The following is a 13406-nucleotide window of genomic DNA, read 5'->3' on the forward strand; positions in this document are numbered from 1 at the left end:
TGGGGGTTTTTTATACACTTAGCTATGGATTAATACAGCAATAGAACAAGTTTGTCACAACAGAATAATATCCCATTAAATCCCTGAGTTTTCAGGAAAATATGGGTTTTGTTAGTACAGATGTATGCCATCCTTTAATATTGAAATAGGAATCTAAATTTCAACAGCATAAATAACAGGGAGCAATTTGGCCTCAATTTGCAAAGACATTAAATTATCATGGGTTGCGTACAAATTACCACATTAACTGCTTTTTCTGATGTGCCTGAAGAAAATATCTGATAGATGGCAACAGGGTTACCCATATTACATGATACTCAGAAGAGGCAAAAACCGGTACACCCAAAATCTACATGTACTGCTTCTTATCAAATAAGAACAATCAGTTTAAGTACAAAACAAAGAGAAAATACTATTTTAAAATTGTAAGTTAGCATTCCATTTTCACAGTGGATTGAAAAGAAATTCCTTTACATTGCTTGGTTATTTATGTGTTCATATTTATTTTTGTGTGTAATGAACGGGGCCAATCAAGCCAGTTTTAACTCACATTTGTAGAGTTCAAGCAATAGCATAGGACTTAAGAGTCTGCATTTGGTTTGTTGAACAGACTGTTTATTTCATTATTATTACTACTACTACTACAGGAAAAACATTATCATTTTATTTAGAATCTGGGTAATGGTATGGCATTCCTTTTTCAGGAAAGCTTAAAAAAAAAAAGAAATCTCTTTACAAGACTGTTTTGAAACTTCTGAGTTCTGCATAATATTTCCCACTTGAGCTAATTGTTTTTCAAGGGAAATTTAATTTTTAAAAGCATGTTTTTCTAACTAATGGGAACCTGTGCTAAAGTAAACAAAGGTCTTGCTTGATAGGAATTTTTGCTCTATCTTTACAACAAGAAGGAAGGAAAAGAACATGTAATAGCATGCTGAAACACATGCAGTAGCAGAATTGCTGAAGTTTTTAAAAAGTAATTAGAAGACGATTCTCTATTCCACTTGTCTTATTTAAAACAGATCATTTTACCCTGCCTCATTTAATATTAATTGTGTATGATTTTTTCCAGAAAAAACAAATATAAATGCAGTTCCCTTATCTACTTACATTCTTGTTTTAAAAGTATTTCTGATTAGCTATTTTGTCAATAAAACATTGTCCTCATACATCATTTTTGCACAGAAAAAAGTTTAAAAGACACTCAAAGCTTTTCAGGGCTGTCGTCAGCTTCGACTATAACATTACATTATATTAACCTTACCCGTAAAGGCGAAGCCAAGAAATGTGAAAAGGACATAAAAAGCCAAAGTTTCCACCTGCTTAAGGGATATTAATGAGTAACTTCATGGTCTCAATTATGTCCTATCTTCCCAGATGGGAATTAGAGAGGTCATCCTGAGTTAGCAAAAATCAATCGCTTATTTATTCTTTTTCTGCTGCACATGCATAGCACAAGTCTTCCTTGTAACCCAGTACTTTAAAACCCATTGTCCTAAGCATCTACTCCCAACTGGTGCAATAAACAGAATGAAAAAGAGCAGAGACGTGAAAGGGACAAGGCAAAAGGATATTAAAAGCACAGAAGTTCAGTTATGGCTACCACCTTTAAGCTATTTACAATTGAATTTTAGCATTTTTGCTGAAGACAGCAACAGCTTCCTCTTCACACAACAACTCACAAAAGAAGTATTAAATTAGATTTTATTTCTGTCTTTGTTTTTGCTGTCACTGCCCTTCAAGCTGTGCAAGGACAGATTCTACTAAAAAAAAAAAAAAAAATTAGCAAGGGCGCTACATTTGGATTTGATAAGTGTTTATAAAACAAACATTATTCCTCCCATGGGGGAGAAAGTCAGGTTCATCCCCAAGCAAGCTGTTGTCTCGCAAACAAAGTTTGTAAATATCGAAACTTCCTACTGGGACTTTGGCATTTAATTAAAAAAAAAAAAAAAAAAGTTACAGATCTGTATTTACTTATACCAAAAAAACCCTTTACCAGCACCAGAATAAAAGCCTATACAAGATGTATGTGTACTGGTGAAACTGTAATGGTGAAATCATACTACGTTTAAGTAACTCATTCTTTGAGAGATGAGGAAAGTGAAGCAAACAATGGAAACAACATGTAAATCAGCTGAAGTCCAAACACCAGAAGTAAGGGGTTCTCCACTGTAAGACCTAACACGTTTCCATTTATTAGTTGAGCACGAATACTAACTCAGAATATAATTAGTTATTAATCTTTTTTTATTCATATAGGGTTATTTTAATTGAAATAGTCACTTCTGATAAGGTTAGGAAAGCCTTTTGTAGGAAAATTATTTTTTCCTCCTTAAATTTTGCTAAAATAAGATGGCCTAAACACTTCTTTCTTTACATTCTTGCACAGTGCTTCACTAAGGAAAACTATCTTGTCAAACACAAAACATATAACTGCCTACTTAAACAATGGAAGTCGTTACCTCTTGCAAAAGAAACTGTAGGTAAGGTCTCATTAATGATATTTATATGTGGGCACATACGGTGTCTATCAGTGAAAAAAAACACATACGAATAATCCACACACAAACTAATGCTAATTCCTATTTTGCAGCCCAGGCATGACAAGAAAGAGCTTGTGTGGAAAGACTTTAATTTGAGTATATGTATCAGGTATCCATACAAAGGATAGCAAGTATCTAGAATCAACAAATAACTTATCCACAGTATTCATGGACAAAATTTCCCAGATCTGGATTTAGCTGTCATTACAACTGTTGCTTTCAAACGCAAAACAAAGTGATGTTATTTTCCTGTTCAATTTTATTCATGTTGTACAGAATGCAGTAAAACTCGTCGTGCCAGAGGATTTGCAAAGGGATGATGTGAAGATTAATTAGTGGCTGTTCATAAAGCACCCTGATTGTAGAAAGCACTATATATAAAAATGACCTTGTTATCAAAGCTGCTGAATGCTCCCAATGCTCATACTTTCAATGGAAGGTATAGATATTTTTATACAGCTCTTGAAAACCAAGCTAGTTATGTTTAAATAGTTATATTTAAATATCTACCAAGGTTTTCAGGAGTTTTTGGCATTGTGTCCATCTCCCACTTACGATTTTTTTTTAAACTACTATATATTCTGCTTAAATCACACCTTTTCAGCTCCAAGAGAGAGTAGAAGCTAGGTATCTTACATCTGACGTCAAAAAGATAACAGCTTAACATATCCACACATTCAGGCAACAAGTGAACATGGATCTTATCCTTGTCCCCTAGTTACTCTCTGGAAATCAAAGACAGTACTTGAAATAATAAAGAACAGATATTTCTTTGAACAACTGTATTTATTTGGAGAGTTAGCGCTGGAAAAAAATGATAAGGCACAAGACCAAGCACAAAGAGCTCTGCTCAGAAAAATGGAGCCTACAGTGGTACATACAGTGCTTTAGTATCTTCTTGCCACTTACATACCCAAAATAATTAGGAATGAAAATGCATCACATTTTAATTAAAGCACTACCATATAGGACTCTAGAAATTTTTTCAGAGACTGTGTCTTTGGTGACAGGTTTGCCAGACAGCAGACTTTGACATCTCCTGTACAAATACAACTTCATGTCTAGTATTGCTACATTACAGAGATTAATGCCTGTAGCACAATCCTGCTTCTCTCTACCAGTATCTTTTTCCTCTTTTCAGAAGTAATCAGCTATGGCTACTGCCAGGAAAATGCCTCATCTCCACTGATACTCAACTTCCCCTTTGCACTGATGGTATCTTAACAGAACCAAGAACTGCAAAAACTACTTGTGCTCATGTCTTTTCGGGTATTGTCCAGCAATACTTCACTGACTCGTCTTCCTCCCTTTTTACAGCAGTTCCTTCAAAGAAGAAAGAAAAATATTCCCCTGGAAACATCCTCAACAGTCCGGTGGAAACAGCAGGTGAAGATCTCACTGTGGCAGTTTTGCAGGCACAAAAGAAGAACTCCGTGAGAACAAGCAGCCGGCCTACCTGAAGGTTAAAGCAGCTCCCATCAAAAACCTGCTCTGAATAGTCTGTAGCAGAGTATGATGCAGAAAAGACACTTACACATACTATGTGTCTCCATATCAAAGTGTAAAAACACAAACAAACAAAAAAAAACCTCCAAGCACATCACAGGCTGGCTGAAACCCATTTAAATCCACCATTAATAGAAATCTATATAAAAGCCAATTCGCATGCTCATGTCATGAGCGTCCTATAGGAAGGCCGGAATGAAACCATTCAGAAAAATGAGATATTTACATATAAATCAAAAAAGAGTGTAACCTAAGTACTGTGTGGTTATAAATCGGTGTTAAACATGTTCTGTGAGCTGTGTTAATTGCTACCAGACTAAATCTGGGTGTAGTCACATCACATACTATAAATGTTCCAGTAATACTGCCCACTGAAATTTTAAGCTATACATGAAATATAAATCACATTTTTAAAGATTGCATCTGCCTTTGTACATATCTCGTGCTGTTGATATTACGGCCTTACGTTTTTCTCTTGCATTATTTTCCATTAGAAGGAAAACCCTAAAGGAATCTCCATATTTTAAGTTCACATTGTCAGTGTCTGGGCAGGATATGCGACCGCCAAATCAGAACCCAAAACAAGGCCTGAAACACAGCAGGGTAGTTGCCGTGCAAAACCCAAGTATTTGCTTTCAAATTAAAAGCATCCTCCACCTTCCCCATCTCCAACTTTACCAATATGTCAGCGGACATTCACAGACTTCGGTTTCAGAAAGGAATTGCTCAAGCCTAAATTCATGTCAGTCTCGTGTTGCCAGCAGGGAAAAGGGGGAAAAAGCAGTAAAAAAATTTTTTTGATTTGCTCAAAAAAAAAAAAAAGCTGTAATTACAAAATTAACCATCACTAGGATTATAAAGATGGAAAAACCCCACACGGCATTTCAGGATTCACCCAAACGCAGCCCCCCCCACGCACATCCCCCCCCCCACACACACACACCTCAGGGGGAGGGACACGCTCGGGGAGCGCTCGCAAACGGCAGAAATTGACACAAAGAGCACGCATTTTCCTCAAAGTTATTATCCCCCACACACACGCACACACGCACACGCACACCCCGCTCAGCACGGCCGCCCCTCAGCGCCAACGGCCGCGGGCGACAGAACCAACGGCCGCGAGCGGCCCCTCAGCGCCAACGGCCGCGGGCGACAGAACCAACGGCCGCGAGCGGCCCCTCAGCGCCAACGACCGCGGGCGGCCGGGCCCCGCCGCCGCCGCCCCCGGGCCCGGCCCGGTGCTTACCGTGGCCGAGGCGACGCTGTTGTCCGCCAGGGTCAAGTGGTGCGGCTCCCACCGCCGCAGGAACTTGGAGGTGAGGATCTTGCTGAGAAATGTCCGGGGGTGCCGGATGACGCACACCTGGATGTCCCCCTCCTGCAGCAGCTTGTACCTCATGCCGTTGCAGTGGAGCAGCGCTCGCCGGCACGGAGCAGCACCCATTTTATTCCCCTCCGTCGCAGACATTTCACCCAGCAATGGCTTGCTCTCCTCTATCTGTCTGTGATCGCTGCCCCCACCAGAGCTGCCGTTAAAATCCATAGCAGCCTGCGGGTCTGTATCTTGCTTAGCGCTAGCCGCCTCGAAGAGGAAGGTTTCTGTAGGCAGGAGAGCTAGCTAGCTAGATATATATATATAAAAAAAATAAAATCCAACCCCACACAGCAGATTAAAAAACGCTGAAGGAGAAAAAAAACTGTCAAGGAAGATGGGGGAAGGGATTCAGCCACACAGAAAAAAAAAAAAAAGGAAAAGAAAAAAGGGGAGGGGGGAAAAGGGAAGCGATAAAAAAATCCTTATTCAAACTTCAAAATCTGCCCTCCGGCGGGCGCCCCGCTCCGCTGTGCCCCGGCTCCTCCGGCGGCTCTCAGAGCGCCACATCCATGCTGCCGGGCGGCTGCCCGCGGAGCGGAGCGGAGGGTGGGCTGGCGGCGGGGGCAGCAGACAAAAGCCGGCGGCGGGGACTCCTGGCGGGGGCTGCGGGGCGTCCGGCCGCGGCTCCTTCCTTCCCCCCGGGGCGTGTGCGCGAGTGCGTGCGGCGGCGGGCGCGTGTGTGCATGTATGTGGGTGCGTGTGTGCGCCGGTGTGTGCCTGCGTGGGGGATGCGCGCGCGTGGGGTGTGTGTGTGTGTGTGTGAGTGCGTGTGTGTGTGTCTGTGTGTGAGTGTGTGTGAGCGTGTCCGTGCGCGCCGCCGCCGCTGCCGCGGGAGGAGGAGGAGGAGGCGCGCGGAGCTAGCGCTGCCGAGAGACTCTCGCCGGCGCGGCTCCGGCCTCACCCGATTGGCTCCGGCGTGGTCACGTGCCGCCCTCCCTGACGTCAATGGCCGCGGAGCCGCCGAGGGCGGCGGCGGCGGCGCGAGGTGCGCGGGAAGCGCCGCGGCGCGCGGCCGTTGGGCGGCTCGGCCCGCCCCGCCCCGCCCTTCCCCCACCCGTCTCCTCACAGCGGTGGCGGCGCCGCGCGGCGGCCGTCGCCGTCCCGGGGAGGGAGGCGGAGGCTGAAGGGGCCGCGGGGCGGCTGGGGGCAGCGCGGCCCCCGGCGCGCAGGAGGCCGGGGGGAGCCGCCCGGCGAGGGCGGAGGTGTGCGCGCACACCTGCGCGCCCGCGGAGGCCGCCCGCCCCCCCGCAGCGCCGTGAGGGGAGCCCCGCGCTGCGCGGCCGGGTGGTCCCTCGGAAAGCGGGCGGGAGGAGGAGGCGACTTTCAGCGCGGTGAATCTCCCGTTTCCTTGGCCCCGCTCCGGCCGGGGCCGGGGCCGGAGGTGGCGCCTCGCCCTTGCGGCGGAGGGAGACGGGAAGCGCTGCGACGGCGGCGCCTCGCAGGGTGCGTCTGAGCATCCTCGGTGCGCGGTAGCTCTTGGGCAACCGCTGCAGAGAGCAGTAGGAAGGCTCCCAAGGCGCCGGTCGCCGTAGCTTCGCCGGTGGCTCCCGGCGGTGCTCCCCTCCCTCCGGCCTTAGGAGGGTACGGGGAACTGAACGCTGCCCCGAAGCGCCCGTCACGGCGGTCAGTGTGAGGGCCCGGGGCGAGCGGGGCACCCGGACAGTGCCGCGATGAGCAGGATGGTGAATATCCTCCGGTAATCCAAGAGGCAGAGCAATTTAAGAAAGAAAAAGAGCTCCCTTTAAGACCTTTAAGCTGTTTAACAGCTCTGTAATGCTGTGAGCAGTGTGGATGCTATACAAAGAGAAATTATATCATTTATCCACGTTTTTTCTTTTTCTTTTCCCCCCTCAGCGGGCAAAGGTAGTAATGGAACTCAGATCTTGTTTCGAATTTCCTGATCTGAACAAGCAGGTTAGGACCAAAAAAAAAAGAAGTTACATTGTATAAAATACGTGTAGGTGTCATTAAACTGTGGAATTCATTACACTGGCTATTGCTGAGGTCAAGAATTTAGAAGGGATTTACAGGGCTGTTTTGCCTGATGCTAGCAAAACGTTTGGAGAAAGTATAACGCCTCACGCTTCAAAGTTTAAACCCATCTCTAATTTAGGGTGACTGGGAAAGAGATGGTACCCATGACAAGCGGATTATTTCCCAGGGTATACCTGCAATTGAGTTTCTGGCAGCTTCTTTTAGTGCAATAGTTCTCAAATGAAAGATCATAATGCCAAGAGAGGTGCCAGCAGTTATGAGTGGAGTCATGAGCCTGCCCAACAGAAAACGCTTTCATCTGATACTCATGGTAGTATTTAGAGTCGCACAAATTATTTGTTTGAGAGGTGAGCTGTCACTGGAAGGGTTTGGGAGTTTTTGACACAAAACCTTTTGTACTGAATGCTGGCAAAGAGAATACGTGAGTGGATGGACTGCAATTCCTGTGAGCAGGTCCATCGCGTGTTACGTTATAAAGCTGTTGTGCTGAAATAGGCATGCATTTGACAGGAGGATTGCTATTTAAACACTTTCAGGAAGGAAGATTTTAGTAACGTATCAATTACTTATCAAATTCTATGGATACTTTTGTTGAATGTTAGCATCAAAATTATTTATAAAAACCTAGGAAGTCTGCAGAGTACTCACAAGTGCCAGTTTATAGTATGATGCACAGAATTATGCAATTTGGCTAAGGTTAGAAGAAATATACTCATTTAATGCCACGTATGATACAACCAACAGTAAGACAAAGTTCTTTTGTATAAAGCTCTTTTCAAATTGTGACTATCTCATAGCATTGGTAATTACTTACCTTCTGATCTTAAGCAAACTGACTGGTCATTATGCACTAAACATTACAGGCAGTTCCTACAAAGCTTTGTATACCATATTACTGCTAGGGATGAATGACAAACATATTTACACTGAAATAAAATTAGATCTACTCATACCTGTAAATATGTGTGGATCTGCATTTGAAAAAAAAAACCTTCTAAACTAAATTTTAAAAGGACACCTTTATTTTGATATAAGCTTTTTGCTGCAGGAACTGGCTGTTTCTGTGAGTTCGTAGGATGCCTGGTACAAGGGAGACCTGTTCTTGTTTGACCCAAGGCACTGTTCTCGTACAAATAATAATGGTGACAATAGTAGGAGTATTCGCACACACGTGACCTGTACTAACACTTCAATAAGTGTGAACTGCAACCAATGTAATTATTTTGGTGAAAGTCTGTGCAAACTAGCCACCTGTTCAAACCACTGCTTTAAATCTACTGTAATTGTCATCTCTGACAGCTGTTTGCTAATGGGAGGACTATATGTAAAAAGTTTGGTGATTTCAAGTAAATTTCCTGGCAAATTAGCACAGATGTTTTCAACGCATGTTCCACAGAAGGTAACAAAAAAGCAAAGCTGTATATGGTATATAGTCATCAACATATATGTGTTACCTGAAAGGATCCATACCTCCTCTGGAAATCCACAGTTTGGAAGTGTTGAAATCCAGTGAGATATTACAAAAGCACAGCACACCAGGCAGTGCCATTGCTAGCAACCCTTGTCAAGGACAGAGGTCCAAATCCTCAGAGGCGCTGAGCATTTGCAGCTCTCACTGCATGTACTCTCAGGGCTGCAGGTGTTCTCTCTGAAGTAAACTCAGCACACAAAGATATGATCAGGGGAGGAAATTTCACGTTGCCTGCCAGAATGGGGCAACCAAAAACCCTGTCTAGACAAGTGAAATTGAAACACGCTGTTTGCTGCACAACCTGCTGAAATGCATTTTACCATCCAAGGTGCAGCAAATGGTTGGTATGTGACCCAAGGCTGAGCACATTAAAACTAGTACTGCTTCTCTTATCCCATATAAATTACACCAAGCGGAAGGTGGATGAAATGCCTTTCTGGCTTTGTGTTTTTCCAAACTTCCTCTTCTGGCCCCATGCAGCCCTGTAGACACTTCAGGTGTACGTGCTTGGCTATATTTCAAAGTGATGCTTGGGGGCTCCTGTATTTTTTTTTTTCTCCTAGGAATCTAATTTTTAAGAGCAAACACAATCAGAATTTTATTTGAAGGAGGGACATACTTTGTTCATATAATAAACACTGAGCAAATAATTCATAATAAATAGCATATCAATGAAAATGTACATCTTTAGCTACTCACAAGGTATTCATGGGCATGCTATCAATTTTGAATAATTCAGAAATTTATGAGTTTGTGAAACATTTCATTTCTGTGCTGAACAGTCCCAATGATTTTCATGCTTAAACATTTGCCAGATGCTTAGAACAGAAAAAAAGGCTTTGAAAATGAAAATTGAGTGGTTTATTTATTATTGTTGATATTACTACCAAATGGAAGCTCTACCTAAGTCAGGGCCGATAGGTACAGGTCAAATTTGGAAAGGGAGAGAGAAAGAGAGAGACTTCTCTTCTGCAGAAATATCAGTGCAATCAGACCAAAACAAGAGTTTTGGACTAACAGGGACTAACAGGGAAGCTGGCGGAGGTGAAGGCATTTCCTCCTGATGAGAGGTCAGTGGTGGAAAGAGACCTCAGATCTGCCTGCCAGTCCAGGGCCCCATTCCTAAACTTTGCCCTCTCATTTACAGTTCTTTCTATCTTGCTCTTTTTTTTCTTATTCACTCCTATTTTCCTTTAAATGAGGTTTTGTAAATAGAAGCATCACTTACTGAAAGAGACTGTAGACTGGAAAAATTGGGATATCCCCACCATGCAGTTTTAGCCAGAGAACTGGCTCTGGGTCAGCAATAGAGAAGTAGATTCAGACTTCTTTCTTCCTCCTCCTCCTCCTAGGTTGTGACCTGTATTAGAAGCAAGAATATTCATCTGTTCAGTTATAAGCCTGTAAAACCAGGAAGGCCCATGAACACAGCCATTTGCAAATTCCAGCTGGGACTCCAATCTTAAAAACCACACTTTTCCTGCCTTTCCAGTGTTTGGTCTCTTGCCTGTCTACACTCGAGGCCATCAAGTGTTCTGCAGAAGGTCCCTCCCGGGTGCCCAAGCAGAGGCACTGGCGCTTAAACTTAGTATCATCCATTTATAACCATGTGTTAAAACAAAAACAAGATAATATTCTGAAGGAAAAGAAGACAGGAAATTAATGGGTAGTTCTCAATGCCCGTAACACAGGTTGTGTAGGAGAGGGGGCTTGGAACACCCTTGAGAAAGAAAGCATGTGAGATGCCAGAACCTACACGGGAGAAAAGTGTTGCCTAAAGGCACCTTGCATGAGAGTAACCCATGCAAGTGGCTTTATATGACACTCTAAATGAGGGGGGGTGAAGGAGCAGCTGTGGCAAGGGCCGGATATGAATATTGAGAGGCCTCAAGTACAGGGGAGAGATCACTTGTCCCAAAGGAGATTAGCCCCAGCTGGGCTTGCCACACACTTTCAAAGGGGGAAAAAAGAATAAAATAAGCCTTTACTTCACCTTTGAATTATTCCTAATTTAGTTTACAGAATGTTACAATATTAACAGATGTTCTGGTAAACCCTTTCCCCAGTCTGATCAAAGAGGGAGAAAAGAAATCTGCTTTTATTGTCTCTCACTAAAAATTTCTCTCGGAGGCTGTAAGGGCCTACCACATTAGAGCTTTCTGCTAAAAAAAAAAAAAAAGCTGCTATTGTCTGGTCAACACGTCTCTGAGAGATGTCTGTGCAGAGCTGTGAAATGCATTTTTTTCCAAGCAGAGAAGTGAGCACCAGGAATTCCCAGCTTGGATTCACTATCCGTTCAGATTCTGCATTTGTGCCTCTAATATTTGAATCCTTGATGCATATTCGAGATAATGGAGCTTTCTTCCCTTATTCACAGAGGTGCTGTGCGCATTATGGGATTCATTAGTCAATGCTTGTAAATTGCCACTGTTGACTCAGAGCAAATTCCTGCTATCAGACTCACTAGTCAGCTCATTTTCATAACAATGCTGCATTGTTAAAAATACTTTAAAACTATTCTTTGGTGAAACTGGGGAATACAACAAATTTGAGCAAACGTATAAAACATAAAAGAGAAGCTACATCAATAACGCTAAAAGGCCTGTGATTGTTCATTGCCGTTGTGTCAGAAGGATACATAAAACTTTGGGAAACAGAATTGTTTCCCAAAAGGGGTGATGCACATTTAAAACCTAACTAGATAATGGTTTTAAAAAAAAACAACAAACCCACCATATAAGGAGCAGTTTCATAGGCACTTTATGGGAAGGAAGAGCTTGATTAGGGCACCATTTGACCATAGATACTTACATAAAATTAAGATTGCATTTACCAGCATCTCCTCCTTTTCCCCAAATTTCTCATCACTTCACTGTCTGAGCCTAACATGTTTTATTTTGGAGGAAATCTTCACAGGTGGAATACTAAGATGGAAATCAGACTTGGATATGAACTTGTAAATCTCAGTCTCTGACATTCAGATTTCTACTGTTATCAGCACTACTCGGTCACTGTGTTCCTGTTTTCCCATCTGATACACATTACATTAAGGGGCTGACTGCACTCCACACAGACTCTGGTGACAAAGGTATTTCTGATTCCTTACTGGCATAACGCACACTTGTAAGGATGCAGAAATCATACTTTTTTTCCACCTGTCATCATCAGATGTTCTGATACGGGGGTATGTAGGATGAAGCTGATGGTATCAATTGCTAGAAGGAGCCTGCCATCTGCTGATCTGAAGAGCACTCCAGTCTGACTTTTACCTGATCTGATACTAGTACATTTTGTAAGGATGAAGCACTACACAAAGTAGGTAACGTATATCTGAATATAAGGAGCATTAACAGACTTGCTGGGGTGAATTTATCTAAGCGGTAAGAGGAAGTCTGAAGTCTGTAATCTCAAGTCTAAGTCTGAATTGGACACACAGAAACATGGAGGCATCTAAAATAAACAGACAAGTGGATAGGAAGGAAGAAAGCAGAAGATACAAAGGGAGGGGAAAAAGCCTGAAAGGTCTTCTCTGCTTTGCTGTACCGACCAGTGCAGCTAAGATATCAGCTGTCTTCCCCGTGCATTCACCCTTAAGGACAGCAGGCATAAGCAGTAAACTGCTTCCTCACCAGCCTCTGCCTTTTTCTAGGGCTACCAACATGCCCAGGCGTGGAAAAAGCCCTGGAAAAAGAGCTCCCAACAAACCTTGTCAGGTTCCCATCCCTTTTTCCTTTAGAGCTTACTTCCATCAAGATGTATGTAAAAAGCTTTCATTTGGCTGCACTTAGTGAAAAGTCACCATTTCTGTTAAACTGTTTGCTTTATTGCTACCTGATCCTCCCACCCCCCCTGCTAATATTTGCTGTTTCATGAGTAGGTTACATCCTACCAGTCTTTCTAAGCAGTGAGTGCTCTTCAGTCCAGAATTATTAGGACTTAACACTTATAAAACATCTCCATAATGCAAATAAGAATTAAAAAACAAAGGGAAAAAGGAGACCATGCAGAGCTGTAAACTTGTAGCAAGGTGAAGTTTCTCCAAAACAGAGGAGAACCAACTAAAAAAGAAGAAGGTAGTCCAAAAATCAGGGAAGTGTATTTTCGATCACTGAAACAACACAGCAGGGAAGTGAAATTAGAAGTGGAAGAAATGCTGAAGGACTTAGATTATTTTTGAAAAGATCAGGAAAAAAAAAATGCAGAGTGGGAAAGAGCATAAGACTATTAGCAGGATTAGTATCCACAAATTCACTGGTGAGGAATTGTCATGGAGCAAGAAAAAGAAGATAAAATAACATCCTTGATTATTGTTTTTATTGTTAAGCTCCCGTGTTACGGTAACTTCAATAAAGTATCTTACACAAAAGGCAGATGGAAATCTCCCACCTGTCCTCAGTCATTTTCCAACATAACATTAGGATGAGCAGGGTTAAAAAGTGAAATATGAATTACCACCATCCAATGACAGTGCACATCATCTAGTGCTCGTGGCTTGTTTGTGCAAAGCACCTTA

General features: G+C 43.0%; 1 protein-coding gene across 3 annotated transcripts in view; it reads right to left on the reverse strand.

Annotated features, from left to right (window-relative positions):
• The window catches only part of CMIP (c-Maf inducing protein), a 140759-nt gene extending 134467 nt beyond the window's left edge, over nt 1-6292 (reverse strand). For all 3 annotated transcript variants that reach the window (XM_067302433.1, XM_067302434.1, XM_067302432.1), the window contains exon 1: nt 5299-6292. In XM_067302433.1, coding sequence (XP_067158534.1) covers nt 5299-5595 — 297 coding nt within the window. In that variant the 5' untranslated portion in view covers nt 5596-6292. The remainder of the gene's footprint in view (nt 1-5298) is intronic.
• Between the last annotated feature and the right edge of the window lie 7114 nt (nt 6293-13406).

Source organism: Apteryx mantelli, chromosome 10 (assembly GCF_036417845.1).
Source record: "Apteryx mantelli isolate bAptMan1 chromosome 10, bAptMan1.hap1, whole genome shotgun sequence".
Classification (NCBI taxonomy): domain Eukaryota; kingdom Metazoa; phylum Chordata; class Aves; order Apterygiformes; family Apterygidae; genus Apteryx; species Apteryx mantelli.